This window comes from Phyllostomus discolor, chromosome 4, assembly GCF_004126475.2.
Source record: "Phyllostomus discolor isolate MPI-MPIP mPhyDis1 chromosome 4, mPhyDis1.pri.v3, whole genome shotgun sequence".
In the NCBI taxonomy this organism is placed as follows: Eukaryota; Metazoa; Chordata; class Mammalia; order Chiroptera; family Phyllostomidae; genus Phyllostomus; species Phyllostomus discolor.
Window position 1 is genome coordinate 168,615,265 of NC_040906.2, and position 19,200 is coordinate 168,634,464.

Sequence of the window (19,200 nt, forward strand, 5' to 3'; positions counted from 1 at the left end):
ACAGAACTGCACTGCTTACCTCAATGCATGGCATTCTCCCAGAAAAATTAGCAGCTGTGTAGCCAAATGTGACATTTGCAATAAGCTTAAGTCCTAGCTGACGTGCATCGAGCATTCGTGAGAGGGCTCTGTCTTGCTTGTAAGCCTTCATTGACTGCTTCACCATGAGTCTAGTCTTCAAAATTTCTTCGAGCATTCTTGGTAGCACACCCTTTCTTACTGAAGGCTATCATAAAGAAAAAAAGAATGTTTCAAATCCCTCAAACATTACAATTAGATAATTAAGAAGGAAGCACTAAGTATAACAATGGCCAACCGTCATGAATTGAAACATACTAACAATAAAGTGGCCACAAGATTAATGGCAGTCAATATAAAATCACATTTTCTTTTGCAGAGGACTTTTTCCCTAAGTTTCCTGTAACGTTTATAAATCTAGTGAATTACTATTTTGTGAGTTCAAAGACCTCCAGGAAGGAGGATGTCGACTAGTGCATAAGAAGAGACCATACAACAAGTTCAGAGGGAAATTTTGTTAGAAACTTTGATCTAAACCCCCACTCTTTCAGAAAGACACACGGGATTTGTCTCACTCATAACAAACCTCAGTTTTAAAGATCTCATCCTACGACCCCAGTAATCTGCATGGAACTCCATTTATCTACCTTGGAAGAATGATGAGCTGGGTTGACTCTGCTGACATTCAAACCTGCAGTTCCAGGGACTCTAGGTATTTCAAATCTGATGCTTAGACCACTAAGCCATCCCCTCCGGCCTATATTTATTAGCAATCTGGAAGAGGGGATGAATAGTGAAGTGATAAAATTTGTAGATGCCAAAAAAGAATCATTTGTATTAATTAAGACTAGGGAGAATTTATGAGAACTCCAGTAGGAATGAAAACCACAAAACAGTATTAACTTTGAAGATGATTCACAGACACGTGCAAGGTAATAATGCATGTTGGACTGAACAATTAAAACCTCCGATATAGGAAAATTACACTCCTGAATATTTAAAAAAAATCTTATTTTCATTAAGCTTTACACTTGGGTCAAAATGTAGATGCAGGCTTTAAAAATGCTGTTAAAGGGAGATGATGTAGTAAGCTGCTAGGTATGTGACAATGAAGACATAATCTAACCTCCAATTCATTCTGTGTACCTTTTAAAGAAGCCACAATATTTATGTTAGGACGTAATATACATGATATGTGAAGATGTAATATTTCCCCCAAAGGACTATTATCTGGTAAAAATTTTCCTCTTATGTAAATGGCTGATTTTAGGGTGCCCTTCAAACATAGCATCTTCTTACTGGTGAGTAAGGATGCTGCTTTTGCTGAGTACAACAGAATGAATCTGAGGGCAAGTGAGGTCCATGCTACCATCAACCACCCTACTGTCCCATGATTCTAGTACAGACCCACTCCTAAGGGCACTGAAAGAAGAGGCAATATAATATTCTCCTATATTCCTCCTATTTGTCTTTAATTTATTCATTTATGAGGCTTTCCTCAGTCTCTTTCAAGGGGAGATAAGGGAGAAAAAAAAAAGAGACCCTATTATTAGTCTGGATATCTTTATAGAAATGCAATCAATAAACAAGAGCATCATTCTTTCTAAGATAGTATTAATGTAATTTAAAATAATTTGGAAGAACAATTAGTTGAGTTTACACATTAAAGCACTTTAAACCTTTATAAGTTAACAAAACTGTGATCATAAAATATCCATTTTAAGTCTGCCAGGTTCTAACAGAGGGCAGAAAGTATATGTGTACATTTCTTCTAGTATTTCACTGAGAACTAAAATCTAACAAAAGAATTTAAACCTAAATTCACAAAAAGATGACTTTTTAAATAATGATTTCTTAGAAGATCCTATTTCTTTGACTTTTTGAGATAAGATACTCAAGCAAACTTATTTATTTTTTTCCTGTATTATAGGCCAAGAACATCTAAACCATTAACTCTCTAAAGGTTAAGCCACAGTAGATACCTTTCATTTATAAGAGACTATTACCTTGACAAAAGCTATTCCATTGGGGGACACTGTGATGTCATGCCTAATTTGGTAAAGTAAATCTGGAGGTACTCTTAGAGAGGAGCAGCCAAATTTAAATTCATCATACCTGTGAAGAAAGAAAACATTAAGCAAAAACTTTCTCCAATCACAGAATAGAAATTCGAAGCAATTTTAGGAATCTTTCCAATTCCATTAGGAATTCATTTTCAAACATCTAAACATGAATTCATGTACTTAGTAATAAGTTTATTTGTCTAATTATAAAAAATCAGTTCTTCAAATATTCACATTTTTAAACTCCTCATTCAAAGATATGTCTATTGATTTTAGAGAGAGGAAGGGAGAGAGAAATACTGATCGGCTGCCTCCTGTGTGCACTCTGACCAGGAGCTGAACTCCCAACTTTCTGGTGAACAGGACAATGGTCCAACCAGCTGAGCTACCTGGCCAGTGCCAAATATTCAAAATTTGTTAAAAGAAATATGTCTTAAATGGCACTATCCTAAAATGCATGGATAACATCTATACTGAAACACTGAATTTCAACTCAACACATGATTACCTTACACTAAGTTTCTTAAAGAAAAATTCAAGCCTTAAATAAAAAGACTGTAAATAACTTTCCAAATTTCTGTTCTTAATAAAAAGACAGTATTACCAATACAATTTCCACAAATGCTTTCTAAGGAGTATACTCTAGATGAAACAATAACACTTGGTTTAAATATATAAAAATCATTATTAAGGAAGACTCTGTTTCTTATGAGAAAAATATCTACTCCTTTGAGTTAAAAATGTTATTCTCACTCAGCTTATAAAATTTGTTGACACGAACAGCTAAAACATTTAACAATGTAAGTTAAAAAAAACTATTGCTAAGGAAAGTCAAGAGAAGTTGACAGTTGGAGTTGTAAGATCATAATTCTCAAGCCGTTCCACTGAAAGGTAATTTATATCTATGAATTAAATATAACTCTCATTTAATGAACTATAGAAATGATCCCTGGAAATATAGTCTTATAACTCCCATTTAAAAAGAGACCACAGGTATGCATGTGCAAGAGATAGTGCAAGGTTGAGGTATTCAGTGTTCTCCCCATGTCTCATCCATTTGTAAGGCTGAGGCATATGGTGATCTCGGTCTATTAGTAAGGTGCTGTATTTTGCCACATATAATGCATCCTTTTTTGCCCAAATTTTTGAGGGTAAAATAAGGATGCATATTATTATATGTGGGCAGTACTAATTCTGTATCTATATGAATATTTTTAATTATTTTATTTATGCTTATGCATTAAAAATGTAGTCTAGAAAGCAATAATGATATCCATATGCAATATAATACCCTGGAATATAAAAATTGATTTTGGGTCTAAATATAAATAAATAAAATTGAATTAAAAATTAAAATGAAAGACTTTCTCCCTGAAAGTTTGGGCCAAAAATGTGGGTACACAGTATACATGGGGGCACATTATACAAGCCAAAATGGTAACTTAAAATAACAAATTAGCTAGGCTACATCCCATTCATTTATCTTGCTCATAAGGACAGTCTCAATTGCAAAAAGACACTGAAAGAACGTCCAGTTTAGTAAGAAGCACAAAGCACAACATAATTGTAAATATGCAAAACACTTACTTTCCCAAGTTCTCCACATGGCCAAGGCAGGTGGAAAAACAGTAGTTATACGCAATCACAATAGAAGGATATAGTGACTGGAAATCCAAAACAAGAACAGAGTTGCTATAGAAGCGAGATTCAGGCTCCATAATGAGCGGGACACACTGTGGGGCTCTCATTTGGGACCTCTGCTGTACACTCGGTGTCACAGGAATATAGTTCATTGGTTTAGCAATACGCAACATCATTGATTCCACACGGTACTGCGGGCAGAGAGGCGAAGGGAGGCAGAGAAGAAGAAAACAGGTTATAAATATGCTGGTCTTTTTAATATGTGATAATCATCATGTTTTGCTCTTCAGAATAAGGCTGCATGACTTTTTTACAACACAATTACATAGTATTGGTTATTTAGCTAGCTTTTAGGTGCCAGAGGGGACATTTGTGAATCCTTTTCATATTCCTAAAGTTTTTATAAAAATTGTAAAATATGTCAAAAGGCTTACATCATAGGCAATACTGAAAAGACAGATACAGTTAGACTTCTTTTCATATTTAAACACAGCTCTACAACAATTAACAGATGTAGGAGAGAGAGCCGCACAGTTTGTCAATTTATTTTAAAAAGCAGGTCAATCTTTGAGAAATTGAATTGGGAAAATTTGAGAATGAAACTCAGGAGACTTGAGATGGTAAATTTTATCCCAATTTTTCAAGAAGGAAAGACAAGGATTCCAGAATTAAAAGTTATTTATTAGCTTTTATTCACTGAATCAAGCAATTGACTATTTATAAATAACCATTATTAAGCATATGGTTTGGAATATTAGATAAAAACAGCACTTGCAAGAATCAGCATGGATTCTGTGAAATTTTCTCATGTGGTTTTAAAATATCCAACTTTTTAAAAATTATAAGCTGGCTCAGTTTTTAAAACTTGTGGGGGTATAAATAAATGAATAAAATAGCTTATATGCAATAAAATTAAGTAAACCAACAGGTAATGCTAAAGTAGTTAGAGCTCTATTTTTGCTATAATTACTGAACTCATAGATTGGGGGAACATTATAGTCTATAGAGTATACCTTACTCTATAAGGTATATAGAGCAATTATAATAATTAAAAGATTTCAGCTCTGGCTGATGTAGCTCAGTGGATTGAGCATGGGCTGTGAACCAAAGTGTCGCAGGTTCGATTCCCAGTCAGGACACATGCCTGGGTTACAGGCCATGACCCTCAGCAACCGCACACTGATGTGTCTGTCTGTCTCTCTCTCTCTAAATAAATAAATAAATAAAATCTTAAACAAACAAAAAAAAGATTTCATGAGGTCAAGGAACCTGAGTGATTTAGTGTAGCCTCCCTGAGGCCTAGCACAACGTTTAATATGTTAAAGGCATCAAATAATTCTTTGTTGAATGAATGCATGAAATCATTTGTCAAGGCATGTGACAAAAGCATTATATCCTTGAGAATTAAGTGAGATATGAATTAAATGGCTTATAAGGTATCATTTTTTTTAATATTTAAAAAAATGGTAAGTGTCTACTTGTATTGATTTCCAAATCCTTCTATTTAAAAAAAAAACATTAAAATTATCTGCTGGCAGTTGGAACAAACCAAAATTAGGGATGTAAAACAAAAGAGACACGGGCTTTCTCTGCTGCTTCCTCAGTTCTAAGGGGGCACTGAAGGCGTCCTGAATCACACAGACGATATTCAGGAACACGGTATCATCCTCAAGGGTGTAGCCATTTATTTTCTTGATACCATGAAATATTTAACAGTGACTAGAGAGCTGGTATTGAGAAAAAAAGTGCAGCTGTTAAGCAAAGCTGTTAAAGCTTTTCCAGAAAATAAGATTTGAGCAACCAGCTACATATATTAGTTGGTACCAGACAGAAATTTCAAAATTATAAAATCACTTCAAACATCTCAGAAGTATATCACTCACACAGAACTTTAAAGTGTGCAAAACAAACAAAAAGCCAACCAACCAAACAAAAAAAAAATAGATTTCCTACCTGAGAACCCCTTGTCAGTACATGTAAAAACTGAATGCCAAAAAGTCTAGCCATTTCACTGGTTTTTCCAATTAGGTCCACCTGTTCCAGCATTTGGAGATTTCCACGGACACGGCTGATGTAATGATCAACCATTTTCCATCTGTTAAAAGACAATCCATGCTGTGAACCTCAGGGAAAAATTGGGACACTTAGTAGTGTTTTCATTCTGCCAAAACGTGCACATTAATAGTGAGGTTATTTAAGGAGTAATGATGTACATTAAGGTATATTAAGGAGTTAAACATTAGAAAGCTTCACATATTTTAAAGGTATAAAACAGTGAAAATATGTAAAGTTTGAGGTAGTACTTTTGATAAGGTGGTAAGACTAAAGATAATTATTTTCAATATTTTTCTTGGTGTTACTTTTTGTTATAAAAAATTATCATCTCCTCCTAGATGCCACTGCTAATGATGCAGCAGTGATTATACAATGACAACTCATCGTATCTGTAGGATTGAGAACATGGAAGCTTTAGATTATCATTATAAGTACTATTCTAAAATACTGGGTTGGCCAAAAAGTCCATTTAGTTTTTTCCATAAAATAAAAGACTAATTTTTCATTTTCACCAATAACTTTACTGATTTGGACATTTTGAGTATGTCGCCTGTCTCCCATGTGGTATAACATTCACTGTTCTCAACTGTCTTGTGTTGATGGTCATCAACTTCCACTGGTCTGTCCAACTGTGGAGTATCGTCCAGCGAGAAATCTCCAGCATGAAACTTCGCAAACCACTTCTGACATGTTCAAGCAACTCTTTTTTTTTTTCTGCGTTTCAGTTGTATTCTTACCTTTCTTGAATTAGTAAAGCATAACGTGCCAAAAATGTTGCTTATTTTCTTCCATCTTCAATATTAAAATGGCTGCATAAAAATTCACCAATTTTGGTGTTTTCTTAAATGCATGCTGACATGACAACTGTCACAATACAATCTGACAAAACTGTTTTGAATGAAGTTACAGACAACTAAGCGCTACTAGAGCCACCTTACAGAAAAAAAAACCAAATGAACTTTTTGGCCTACCCAATAAAAGCATGCAGTGTCTTCTCATGGGAAGAAACAGAATAATTTGAAGATTTAGAAAGATCAGGAAAATATTAATGAGACCATACATGGGATAAATGTATGTCAATTTAGTATTCCCTATGAAAACATAAATATTGCATTCTTTGACTTATTTTTTACTTTTTCTTAAATTGATTTCATGTATTTTTTCCATTACCATTTAGTCCCCTTATACCCTCACCCCCATAATCACCACACTGTTGTCCATGTCTGCAAGTCCTTTTTCCTTTTTGCTCGGTCCGTCCACCCCCAACCCGGCCCTCCAGCTATAATCCTGCTCTCCGTCCATGCGTCCGTCCCCATGTTCCTTGTTAGTTCAGTCTGTTCATTAGATCCCACATATGAGTGAGACCATATGGCACTTGTCTTTCTCTGACTGGCTTCCTGGAGAACAGTATGCTAAGTGAAATGTTTTCTTTGATTTAAACTTAAAACAAAATTGATCTCTTTACCTTCCTTTTTGGTAAGAAAACAAGCAAACAACCACCCTCACCAGAGCCATAAAAGGACGCTTTGATTTAATATTATGTTGTTAAAATGTAAAAATGATCCAAAGGTATACTATAAAGAATAAAATTTATTCATTTAAAGAATGTATAGGTTCACATATACTGCAACTTCTAATTATATGGTTTTTGGGACAATATAGCTACAAACAGTTAAATATAAAAGTTTAAAAATGTGTCCCTACAACACATGACAAATGCGTATAGAAAAACTACAAAATAAACATGAAATTAAAAAAAACCCCACCTAATTTAAAAGACAGATAATAACAAGTGTGAGTGAGGATGTGGAGAAATTATAACCCTGTCATACAATCTGGTGGGAATGTAAACCAGTGCAGTTGCACTGGGAGTCTGACGATTCCTCAAATTGTAAAATATACAGTTACTATATAGTCCACCAATTCCCCTTCCAGGAATATATCCGGGAGGAAAGAAAACACATGTCTACACAAAAACTTGTACTCAAATGTTTTTAACAGCATTGTTCATCATAGCCCCAAAGTAAGAATAACTCAAGTGTCCACCAACTGATACAAAATGTGGCAATAAAAGGAAATGAAGTACTGACACGCACGAATCTGGACAGTATATGCTAAAAGACACCAGTCAGGAAAGGCAACATGTTATGGTTCACTTACGTGAAATATCCAGAATAGGCAAATCTATACTGAGAGAAAGATTAGTGGTTGTCTAAGGTGGGAGGGGTGGGTGAAAAAGGGAGGATTAGAGGATGATGATTAAGAGACACATGGTTTCTTTTTGGGATAATGAAAATACTCTAAAACTTACTGTCGTAAAGGTTGCACAACACTGTGAATATACTAAAAACTGTTACTTGTACACTTTAAATGGGTAACTTGTATGGCATGTCAATTATATCTGAATAAAACCGTTAAAAAGAATTAGGCAAATATAAGAATATCCTAAACTTTATAAAGACTCAATTTTTAAACAAAACAGACAAATACTGTTCTATAACTGAGAGGTTCCCCAACCCCTGGACCCATATCAGTCAGTGGACTATTAGGAAACAGCCACACAGCAGGAGGTGAGCTTGAATATAATGCATTCTGAAACCATCCCCCAACACTCCATGGAAAAAGTGTCTTCCACAAAACTGGTTCCTGGTGCCAAAAAAGTTGGGGACCACTTGCATTCTTAGCTTATTATATTGTGACTATTTACATATTTTTTATTGCTATTGAGTATACCATTATATGATAATAACATAATTCATTTAATGAATTTGTTATTGAATATCTTTTATTACAGGTTTACCTCAGAGATATTGCAGGTTCAGTTCCAGACTCTATCAAAATAAAGCAAGTACTGCAATAGAGTGAGTTGTAATCTTGTTGATTATCTGTTATAGATTATTAATAAAATGCTTTAATAATACAGATTTATCAAATATACATATATGAGAAAATGCATTATGTGTGGACTCAATTAGTCCCTTTAAGGTAAAACAAAATGCATACTTGAGAGTTCCAGCCAAGATGGAGGCGTAGGTAGAAACCCTTTGCTCCCTTGCACAACCAAAAGGAGGATACCAACCAATCTAAAATCAATAAACAACCAAAACTGCCAGAAAATCAAACTGCATGGAACTCCAACAACCAAGGAATTAAAGAAAAAAGCAACCAGAACTACCAGACAGGTAAGGCAGACGGTACTGGCTGACTCAGACAAACTGCAGTGAGGCAGCTTGAGGGGAAAACTGAGACTCAGAGCTGAGTGTGGGCTAGGCTGGGGTTGCCCGGTGGGAGATACTTCCAGTCTGACAGGAGAGTCTGTTGGAAGGTGCGCTAGAGACAATCAGGCAAGCTGCATTGTTCTCTCTCTGGCCCCTCCCCCATAGGCAGCACAGCTAGGAGGGTTGCCCTGCCCCCTTACAACCTATCAACTGCACCAAGACAGAGAAATAGGGCCCAAATGAAAGAACACAGCAAAACCTCAGAACTAAGCAATGAGGAGACTGCTAACCTATCTGATAGAGAATTTAAAGCCCTGGTAATCAAAATGCTCATAGAACTGATTGAGCTTGGTCGAAAAATGAATGATACCCAAAATGAAATAAAGCAAAATATTCAGGGAACCAGCAGTGACAAGGAAACCAGGATTCAAAGCAATGATTTGGAACAAGAGGAAGAAACAAGCATCCAACTGGATCAGAATGAAGAAACAAGAATCCCCCCGCAAAAAATGAAGAAACGCTGAGGACTCTCTGGGACAACCTGAAACAGTCCAATATCTGAATTACAGGGGTGCCAGAAGGAGAAGAGCAACAGCGAAAAATTGAAAACTTATATGAACAAATAATAAAGGAAAACTTCCCCAATCTGGTGAAGGAAATAGACTTCCAGGAATCCCAGAGAGTCCCAAAGAAGTTGGATCCAAGGAGGAACACACCAAGGCACATCATCAAGTTACCCAAGATTAAAATGAAGGAGAGAATCCTAGAAGCAGCAAGAGATAAGGAGACAGTTATCTACAAAGGAGTTCCCATCAGACTGTCAGCAGATTTTTCAAAAGAAACCTTACAGGCAAGAAGGGGCTGGAAAGAAGTATTCCAAATCATGAAAGGCAAGGACCTACATCCAAGATGACTCTATCCAGCAAAGCTTTCATTTAGAATGGAAGGGCAGATAAAGTGCTTCTGAGATAAGGTCAAGTTAAAGGAGTTCATCATCACCAAGCTCTTATTATATGAAATGTTAAAGGGACTTATCTAAGAAAAAGAAGATAAAAAATATGAACAATAAAATGACAACGAACTCACAACTATTAACAAATGAATGTAAAAGAAAAGAAAACAATGAAAACAAAAACTAAGCAAACAACTAGAACAGGGACAGAATCAGAGAAATGGACATCGCCTGAAGGGTGTTCAGTGGGGAGGAGGAAGGGAGGAATGGGGGGGAAAAGGGACAGGGAAGAAGAAGCATAATTGATAGGCATACAATAGATGGGGAAAGATAAAAAATGGTATAGGAAACAGAGGACTCAAAGAACTTATATGTGCAACCCATGGACATGAACTAAGGGGGGAGGGGAATGCTGGAGGGTTGTGGGGCAGGGTAGAGGGGGGATTAAGGGCGGAAAATTGGGAAAACTGTAATAGCATAATCCATAAAAATACTTAAAAAAATAAAACAAAATGGACATAAGGGATATAATGGCTCATCTTTTCCACATGGTCAATGACCTGTCTGAAAGTTTACTGATCCTTTCTTCTGCTTGACTTAGTCTACTGTCGAACAACCCTAGTGAAAGTTTCAGTTCAATTATTATGTTTTTCAGCTCCTGTTTTGTTCAGTTCTTTTAAATATTTTCTGTCTGTTGAAATTCTCATTTTGTTGTCTTGACCTTGGTGAGAATCTTTATGAGTTATTTTGAATTTTCTATCAGGTAAATTGTATAACTGTTTCATTATGATCAATTTCTGGAGATTTATCTTGCTCCTTTGTTTGGAATATCTGCTTGATTCTTCATTTTTCTTCACTGTGTTGGTGTCCCACATTAGACAAAGGTGGCACTTCTCCCAGTCTTCATGAACTAGTCTTCTATAGCAGACCTCCATCAATCAACCCAGACAGAGATTCGGGGCCTCTTTCCCTTCCCAGGGAGAAGCAGGCAGTTGTGGTTTTTGTACTGCCTACTCTGTGTGGAGCAGGAGGGGAGTTACGGCCTGCTAGTCCAAACCCCTGTGTGTGCTCCCAGAACAGCTAGATTATTCCAGGCCTGTTGGAGCACCAAGACTGGGAAAGACAGGTGCCAGTTTTTGGGGTAGCCTAGGAAGAATTGGGACTCTGGATGCATGGATCAAGTCTTTCTCACCCCAGGAATAAACTGAGAGCTGAGATTTTGCTCATCACTTGCTCTGTGCTGAGCAGCAGGGGAGGATCTATGGTGTCTACCTGCCTACATTAGGCTCCACCAGCTAGACTGTCTCAGACCTGTAAGAGCTCCCTTGGAAAAGCTGGGGTGCTAGACACATGAACCAATCCCTCCCTCCCCTGGGAGAAGCTAGGAGCCCTTTCCTGATCATTTTGCTCTGAGCCAGGAGGAGAACTCTGGCACGAAGGTGCCCCGAATCTCCCTCTCAGCTTTGGTGAGCCTGGTTCTGTGTTTTCCCAGGGTGCAGAAGCTTTTAATTTCTTTCTGGATTTTTTCACAAGGGAAATTGTCTGTGAGCTGTTGCTGAATCAGTGCATTTGTATGGGGAAAGGAGGTTCCAGAGCTTCCTACGCTGCTATCGTGCTGACATCATTCCATATCTTTCCTAAAATATTTTTAAAAAGTACTTAAAAAGTAGCCTGTTTAACTTCCGGCCAAGATGATGGCGTAGGTAGATACACTGTACCTCCTCACACAACCAAAATAAGGACAACAATTTAGAAAGAAAAAACCACCAGTACCAACAGAAAACTGAACTGTACGGAAGTCCGACAACCAAGGAGTTAAAGAAGAAACATTCATCCAGACCAGTAAGAGTAGTGGAGTCGGGCAGCTGGGCTGAAAGGGGTCTTGGCAAAGTGGCGGCTGGTGGACCCCAGGTATGCAAGGCAAAAGATTGTGGAGGGATGCAGCGCACAAGGTAGCTGGCAGACTGGGTGGTCCCACATTCGTGTGCAGATAAACCAGGCAAAAATGGGGAGTAAAACAGACCTCACAACCCAGGGTCCTAGCGTGGGGAAATAAAGTCTCAAAACACTGACTGAAAACTCCTTGTTGGGGTTGAGGTGCCGGGAGAAACCCCCAGCCTCACAGGAGAGTTCATGGGAGAGACCCACAGGGTCCTAAAATGTGCAAAGCCTACCCACATGGGAATCAGCACCAGAAGGGCCCAATTTGCTTTTGGGAAGCAGGGGAAGTGACTGAAATCTGGCAAAGAGTGGAGCAAGCACCATTGTTCCCTCTTGTACCCTTTCCCCGCATACAGTGTCACAACCCAGAGATTGGGTTGCCCCGGCCTGGTGAATACCTAAGGCTCTGTCCCTTACTACATAACAGGCATGTCAAGACAAAAAAATGGCCCAAATGAAAGAACAGATCAAAGCTCCAGAAAAAATACAACTAAGCAACGAAGAGATAGCCAACCTATCAGATGCACAGTTCGAAACACTGGTGATCAGGATGCTCACAGAATTAGCTGACTTTGGTAGCAAATTAGATGAAAAAATGAAGGCTATGCTAAATGAAAAAAAGGAAAATGTACAGGGAATCAATAGTGAAGGGAAGGAAACAGACTCACATAAACGGTGCACACCAGAAGGAAGAAAGAAACATCCATCAGAAAAAAATGAAGAAAGAAGAATTAAAAAAAAATGAGGAGAGGCTTAGGAATCTCCAGGACATCTTGAAATGTCCCAGCATCTGAATTAGAGGGATACCAGAAGGAGAAGAGGAAGAGCAACAAGTGGAAAAGTTCTTTGAACAAATAGTGAAGGAGAACCTCCCCAATCTGGCAAAGGAAGTAGACTTCTAGGAAGTCCAGAAAGCTCAGAGAGTTGCAAAGAAGTTGGACCCAAGGAGGAACACACCAAGGCACATCATAATTATATTACCCAAGATTAAGGATAAAAAGAGCATCTTAAAAGTAGCAAGAGAAAAGGAGACAGTTACCTACAAAGGCGTTCCCGTAAGACTGTCAACTGATTTCTCAAAAGAGACCTTGTAGGTAAGAAGGGGCTGGAAAGAAGTATTCCAAATCATGAAAGGCAAGGACCTACATCCAAGATTGCTCTATCCAGTAAAGCTTTCATTTAGAATGGAAGAGCAGATAAAGTGCTTCCCAGATAAGTCAAGTTCAAGGAGTTCATCATTACCAAGCCCTTATTATATGAAATGTTAAAGGAACTTATCTAAGAAAAAGAAGATAAAAAACATGTACAGTAAAATGACAGCAAACTCACAATTATTAACAACCACACCTAAAACAAAAACAAAAACAAACTAAGCAAATAACTAGATCAGGAACAAAACCACAGAAATGGAGATTACATGGAGGGTTAGCAGTAGGGTAATTGGATGAGGAGAGAGGGGGAAAAGGTAGAGAAAATAAGTAGCATAGATTGTAGGTAGAAAATTGACAGGGGGAGGGCAAGAACAGTATGGAAAATGTAGAAGCTAAAGAACTTATAAGTATGACACATGGACATGAACTAAAGTGGGGGAATGTGGGTAGGAGGGGGGCAGGATGGAGGGGAGTGAAGGGGGAAAATGGGGCAACTGCAATAGCATAATCAATAAAATATATTTATTAATTTTTTAAAGGAAACAAATACATATTGTTTAGCTTCCTTTTTTAAAAAAGATTTTATTTATTTATTTTTAGAGAGGGAAGGGAGGGAGAAAGAGAGAGAGAGAGAAACATCAATGTGCAGTTGCTGGGGGCCGTGGCCTGCAACCCAGGCATGTGCCCTGACTGCAAATCGAACCTGCGATGCCTTGGTTCGCAGCAGCCCACGCTCAATCCACTGAGCTACAATAAAATATATTTTAAAAAATAAAAACAAAACAACAAAAAAGTGGTCTGTTTAAATTAAAAAAATGATTATTTTTGAAATAGTCAAATCACATTCATTCCTGTGTTTTAGTTTTATTTGGCAAGCTATGTTGTTTAAAAAAAGAATGAGTAATTGTGGCCTTTAAAATAATAAACATAACATCACAAAATTGAATTTCTTTAGCTAATTTTGTTGTGTTATAATAAGCAAATACAAATTTTGATTTAGGGTAGAGGAAGGGAATTACAAAGTATAAGCTACTCAAAACAGGCCTGGGTAGGTGCTGAAATGGCCGGACTTAGAGCATCTTAAGGGCATGGGGTATTTTGGGGGATAGGATATCTAGGAAGAGGTTGACAAAAAAGATGTAAGAATTCCAAGTACAAACTAACTTTTTCTGAAAATTTCTAATACTATCTTCATGAGCTACCCATAAGCCTTTACTACCATGACACAGTATGCAATAACTATTCCTTGGATAGCAGATGAAATAAAAATGCTATTATGAGTTCTCTAGATTAGTAATATTAGGGATCAGAAAAGGCTTTATAGTCTGATTTAGGAGTTTAATCATGAGAAATAACATTTTATAGAAAAATGTGTTTAAAAGTCACAAACAATAAAACTTAAAAAAATTATTTTATTTATTCTTAGAGAGAGGGGAAGGGAAGGAAAAAGAGAAGGAGAGAAACATCAATGTGTGGTTGTCTCTCATGCGTCCCATACCAGGGACCTGGCCTGAAACCCAGGCATGTAACCTGACTGGGAATTGAACCAGTGATCCTTTGGTTTTCAGGCCGGCACTCAATCCACTGAGCCACACCAGCCAGGGACAAGAAATAAAACTTTGAATACTAACTCATTCATAATAATCAAGGGCTTCAGAAGACCCAAATCCAAGTTTACAAAAACAAAATAATAATAATCAGGCATCTTTGTGCCTTACGAACAGATTTAATACAAGCAAATTCTTGACTAGCAAGAGTTCCTTCATTTCTGAGTCAATTGGCAAAATATACACACACACACAGACACATTTTTCCTTAAAACACTAGAGACAGCAAATATAAATTAAAAAGTATGATTTACATTCTTGGTAAGAATTTCCTTAAATTTAAAAATATAATTATCTGATATTCCAAAGTGTCTCAAAAAAAAGTTCATGGTCTCTTCATGTAACATAATCTATTTAACATAAATGGTCTAATGTCTAGTCCAAATCCCTTATGTAATAGTTAGGTCCAGTTCTCATCTTCCTTGGCAAAAGCAGATTTAATTACCATTTTAGATAATACCTAATTAAAAGTAGCAAAATTTGCATTTATAGCATTCTAGGAACAAACCACTGAATGTTGTTCTAATGTTAAGTTTAATATCAAGTTTCATTTTATTTATATTATATAACTTCTAAGCAGCCAGGAAAAAAAATTAGAGTTCAGCTTTGGATGTAGAAAACTCCAAAAGAACATCACCCTAGTCTAAACAATGATAAAAAGGTGCATTATCTACAAAATTACAAGTTTTCTTGAGGTCATCACAAAGTTGAGGTTACAAGAGAATCAGGTGAACTAAATTTCACAGCATGACAAAACCATCTAAGGACGACAGACAGGACCCATAACCTATTTCCTGTTTGGTATAGAGCATAGGCAGGAGAGGCAGCTGCCATAAAAGCAGATAAGAATGAAACAGTTAAATTTTTAATAAAGTATATGAAGGTCATATATAAGCTGGAGTGAGAGTTTAGAATCACTGTGAGCCCAGACACTAGGGGACTCTTTCTCCACGGGTCTCACCAAGTACTGGTGAGAAAGACTGGGGGCAGGCCTGGCAGGGCACACAGGACGAAACACTGTAACTTCCTCCAGCCCTTGTCTTGTATGAGGCAGAGCCCTGAGTTGCTGTGGGACTGGAAGGAAACTCTCCCCTCCTCAGGGTTCAAGCAAAGATTCCCTGTCTCACTGGGGAACAACAGATGTAACGGGGACAGTAGTAAAAGGTGCGCCTCAGGGAAGGGCGGGAAATCTTCTCTGTTCCCACCATGAGCCTGTACTAAGTAACAAGCAAAGGCTGTCTACACTGAATAAGGGGCAGGAAACTTTCCCAGAAACACTGCTGCTGAGGAAGGAGTAGAAGCAAAAGCCATCATCCCCTGGGGGAGCATCAGGAAACCTGTTTGGGGCCAGGATCCAGCAGTGTACGAAGCTGAGGTCCATCGCCAGTGGGGAAAGAGCAGCCCCAGGAGAACAGGAATTGCCAAAGACAGAGTCTGGAGCAGAGGTGAGTAACTCTCCCTGCCTCCACTATAAGCCTTTTACACTGAGTAACAACAGTAGCAGCCAACCATTCATTAAGCTGGACTTCGAAAAAAAAAAACATGTACTGCATACACTGGAAACATGAGGAGGATGACTATTGATTTTTCACCAGAAACAATGGAGGCTGGAAGAAAAGGGAATGAAATCCTTAAAGTAGTGAAAGAAAAAAAAATCTCATCTCCAGAATTACACAGTAAAAATATGAAAAAATAAGGGTGAAAGTTATTTTCAGAACAATAAAGCCTGTGACAATTTGCTGACACTAGACTTGCAATAGAAGAACTGTCAAAGAAAACAATTTAGCAGTTTCTTAAAAATGTTAAACAAGTACCCATGTGACCCAGCAATTCTACTCCTAGAGAAATGAAACTATGTTCACACAAAGGCTTGCATACAGTTTTATTTAATAGCCTCAAACTAAAAACAACCCAATAGTCCATCAACAGGTAACTGGATACACAGGTTGTGGTAACTGAATATTATTTACTAATAAAAAGGAAAACTAATGGTTTATGCAACAGCATGGTTCAATCTCAAAAAAACATTATGCTAAGTTCCTTGAAAGAAGCCAGAAACAAGGGTGTAGATTATGAAGAACTCTATATAAAAGTTCTAGGACTGGCAAAATTAATCTATAGCAATAGAAACTCAATTAATACTTATGTGGGCAGTTTGTAAGTTACCTAAGCATGTGGGTACTTACACAGGAATAGGCAGATTGACTGCAAAGCTGTTAAAGGGAATTTTCTGGGTGTTAGAAATGTTTTTTATCTTGTTTGGGGTACTGGTTACAGTGTATATACATTTTTCAAAGTCATCACATAATAAACTTTAAATATGTGCATTTTACTGTATATAAATTATACTCCAATAATATTGATTTTAAAAAAAGACAGTATCTTCTTTAGAGTAATAAAACATTACCTGTACAGATCTGTCTTGTTATCAAACCAATCTGATAAGACTCGAAAGGTAAAGAGGGGAAAACGCTGATGAAGAACATGAAAGCTCACATTTTCAAAGGTGTAGTTAGTTAGAGCCACCTAAAAGAAAGAGACTCTATTATAATAATGCTTGTATTATATGCAAATTTGGTTCTAAAAGATTCTAAATATTACTTCTAAATCTTTCATAGTAGATATGACAGCTACTTGCAACCATAATTTGTGTTACAACTGAATTATAATTAATTTAAAGCTATGTATATATAGCCTACTGGATAGAAATGTTAAAAAAATTAATATTTAATTGGAAAAAAAGCTGACCTGCTAAAATTCAACTTGGCCATGTAAAACTTACTTAATAGATCCTAGTTCTTATCACTTTCTTTTATATTCTATGCCAATACAAATAATGACAGGAGCATTGTTAAAAGTAAGTTAATTTTTTGTTCTTTCCATACTTACTGTTTGGTCCTTGATCACATGCTGATTAACAGGATCCCACAGATTCGAGGATGAGTTATTTAGTTAAAGGCAGGCATTCATCCTGCTCCCAAGAATTACATCAACACTAAGACCCAATAAAAGGACATTATGGAATCCATTCATTCCAAAACAAAAGATTTAAAAGGATATAGCAGAAATGCTTCCCCGTCTTCAAAGTACATAGGTAAAAGCTGTGTTAATGGGAAAAGAATACTAAAAAAAGTCCAAATTCATAAAACATACATCTAGATAGTCTCAGAAATAGCTATAAGACACAAGTAATTTAGACAATGGCAGGTATTTCAATGCAAAATGGAAACTAAGGAACCAACAGTCCCAATTTTTAGGTCAGGTTGGGATTCTGAAGAATAGTTCAAATAGCACTTCAAACATTTGTATATTATATTACAATTTTAAATTATTTCCTTTCACCCTGACTGGTGTGGCTTAGTTGGTTGGGCATTGTCCCATAAAGTGAAGGTTGCTGGTTTAATTCCCAGTCAGGGCACATGCCAAGGTTGCAGGCCCAGTCCTCATTGTGGCATGTAAGAGGCAACTGATCAATATTTCTCTCACACACCAAAGTTTCTTTCCCTCCCTTCCCCACTCTTTACAAATAAATAAATAAATAAAATCTTTAAAATCTTTACTTTTCCATGTCTACAATCCATCAAGTACAAAACAGGGACGGAATGTTAAGTTCATCTCAGTGCACTGACCCAAACTGGTTTTACTTTATCTTTAACTTCTGTCGGTCTCCAGAACAGCAGCACTGGAATGTAGCGTACTTCAGAGCATACAAACTCACACACATAGCTGTAAACCTTAATGAGGCTATTCTAGAGTCACCAGGTACAAACCCATTATCTTGTAAGTAAATCACCATTCCTCCGCCCCCTGCAATCAGTACTGACCTGAAGTACTTCTCAACAATGAATGAATAACTCTTTTTATTAATCAAATCCCATATCTAAATGACTCTTTTACTTTCTAATATTTTCATTTAGTTTTTTAAAATTCCCATTTAGTTTTATAGGAAACGGAGCCAAACATCTGATCTCAGGTGGTTGCATGATTACCTAATTGACACAGAGTATGTTTAGACTAAATCTCAACTTCTGCTGGAGTATACATCTTCATTAAAAAAACAAAAAACAACTCATACAGAAAAGATCACCTTATTGTCCTACAGTTCTCTCACTAGGGAAAAATTTGAAGTTTGCTATGTAAGTTGATCTATGAGGACTGACCTAGAGGACTTCGTGACCTCAAACTAAACTTAAATACAATCAGAGGAATTCGTCCCCATTATCTGAGGTGGATGACAAACCTATGTTCTGGGCCAATATTATTTCACACAGAACAATTTCATAAACTAGATTAAGACTAGACACATATTACATCATATAACAGTCACTCACTCTACTTTGGGTTTTCTTGGTGTCACAGAAACATAACAACACACAGCTATAATCTCAGTTACAATAAAATTAAAGGAAAGAAACAAGCTCTTTAAAATAATCTATCTTCAGAATGTTCTAATCTTCAAAGTGATTTACTCTAGAAGTTGAAATATGAATCTAAAAATATGAATTAGGAGTTTGTTACTTGTCTTAGGCAGAAATCTCAGTGAGTTAAACATCG

The 19,200-nt window shown here is 36.9% G+C and overlaps 1 protein-coding gene across 6 annotated transcripts in view; it reads right to left on the reverse strand.

The window, feature by feature from the left end:
• The window catches only part of REV3L (REV3 like, DNA directed polymerase zeta catalytic subunit), a 171,622-nt gene that overhangs the window by 22,659 nt on the left and 129,763 nt on the right, over window positions 1-19,200 (reverse strand). For 5 of the 6 annotated variants that reach the window (XM_036024574.1, XM_036024575.1, XM_036024573.1 and 2 more), the window contains 5 exons: window positions 17,054-17,172; window positions 5,676-5,817; window positions 3,669-3,913; window positions 2,025-2,133; window positions 20-226 (listed from right to left, as the gene is read on the reverse strand). In XM_036024574.1, coding sequence (XP_035880467.1) covers window positions 20-226; window positions 2,025-2,133; window positions 3,669-3,913; window positions 5,676-5,817; window positions 17,054-17,172 — 822 coding nt within the window. Of the gene's footprint in view, window positions 1-19; window positions 227-671; window positions 793-2,024; window positions 2,134-3,668; window positions 3,914-5,675; window positions 5,818-17,053; window positions 17,173-19,200 lie in introns of those variants that run through there. The other variant, XM_036024576.1, reaches the window with a different exon arrangement.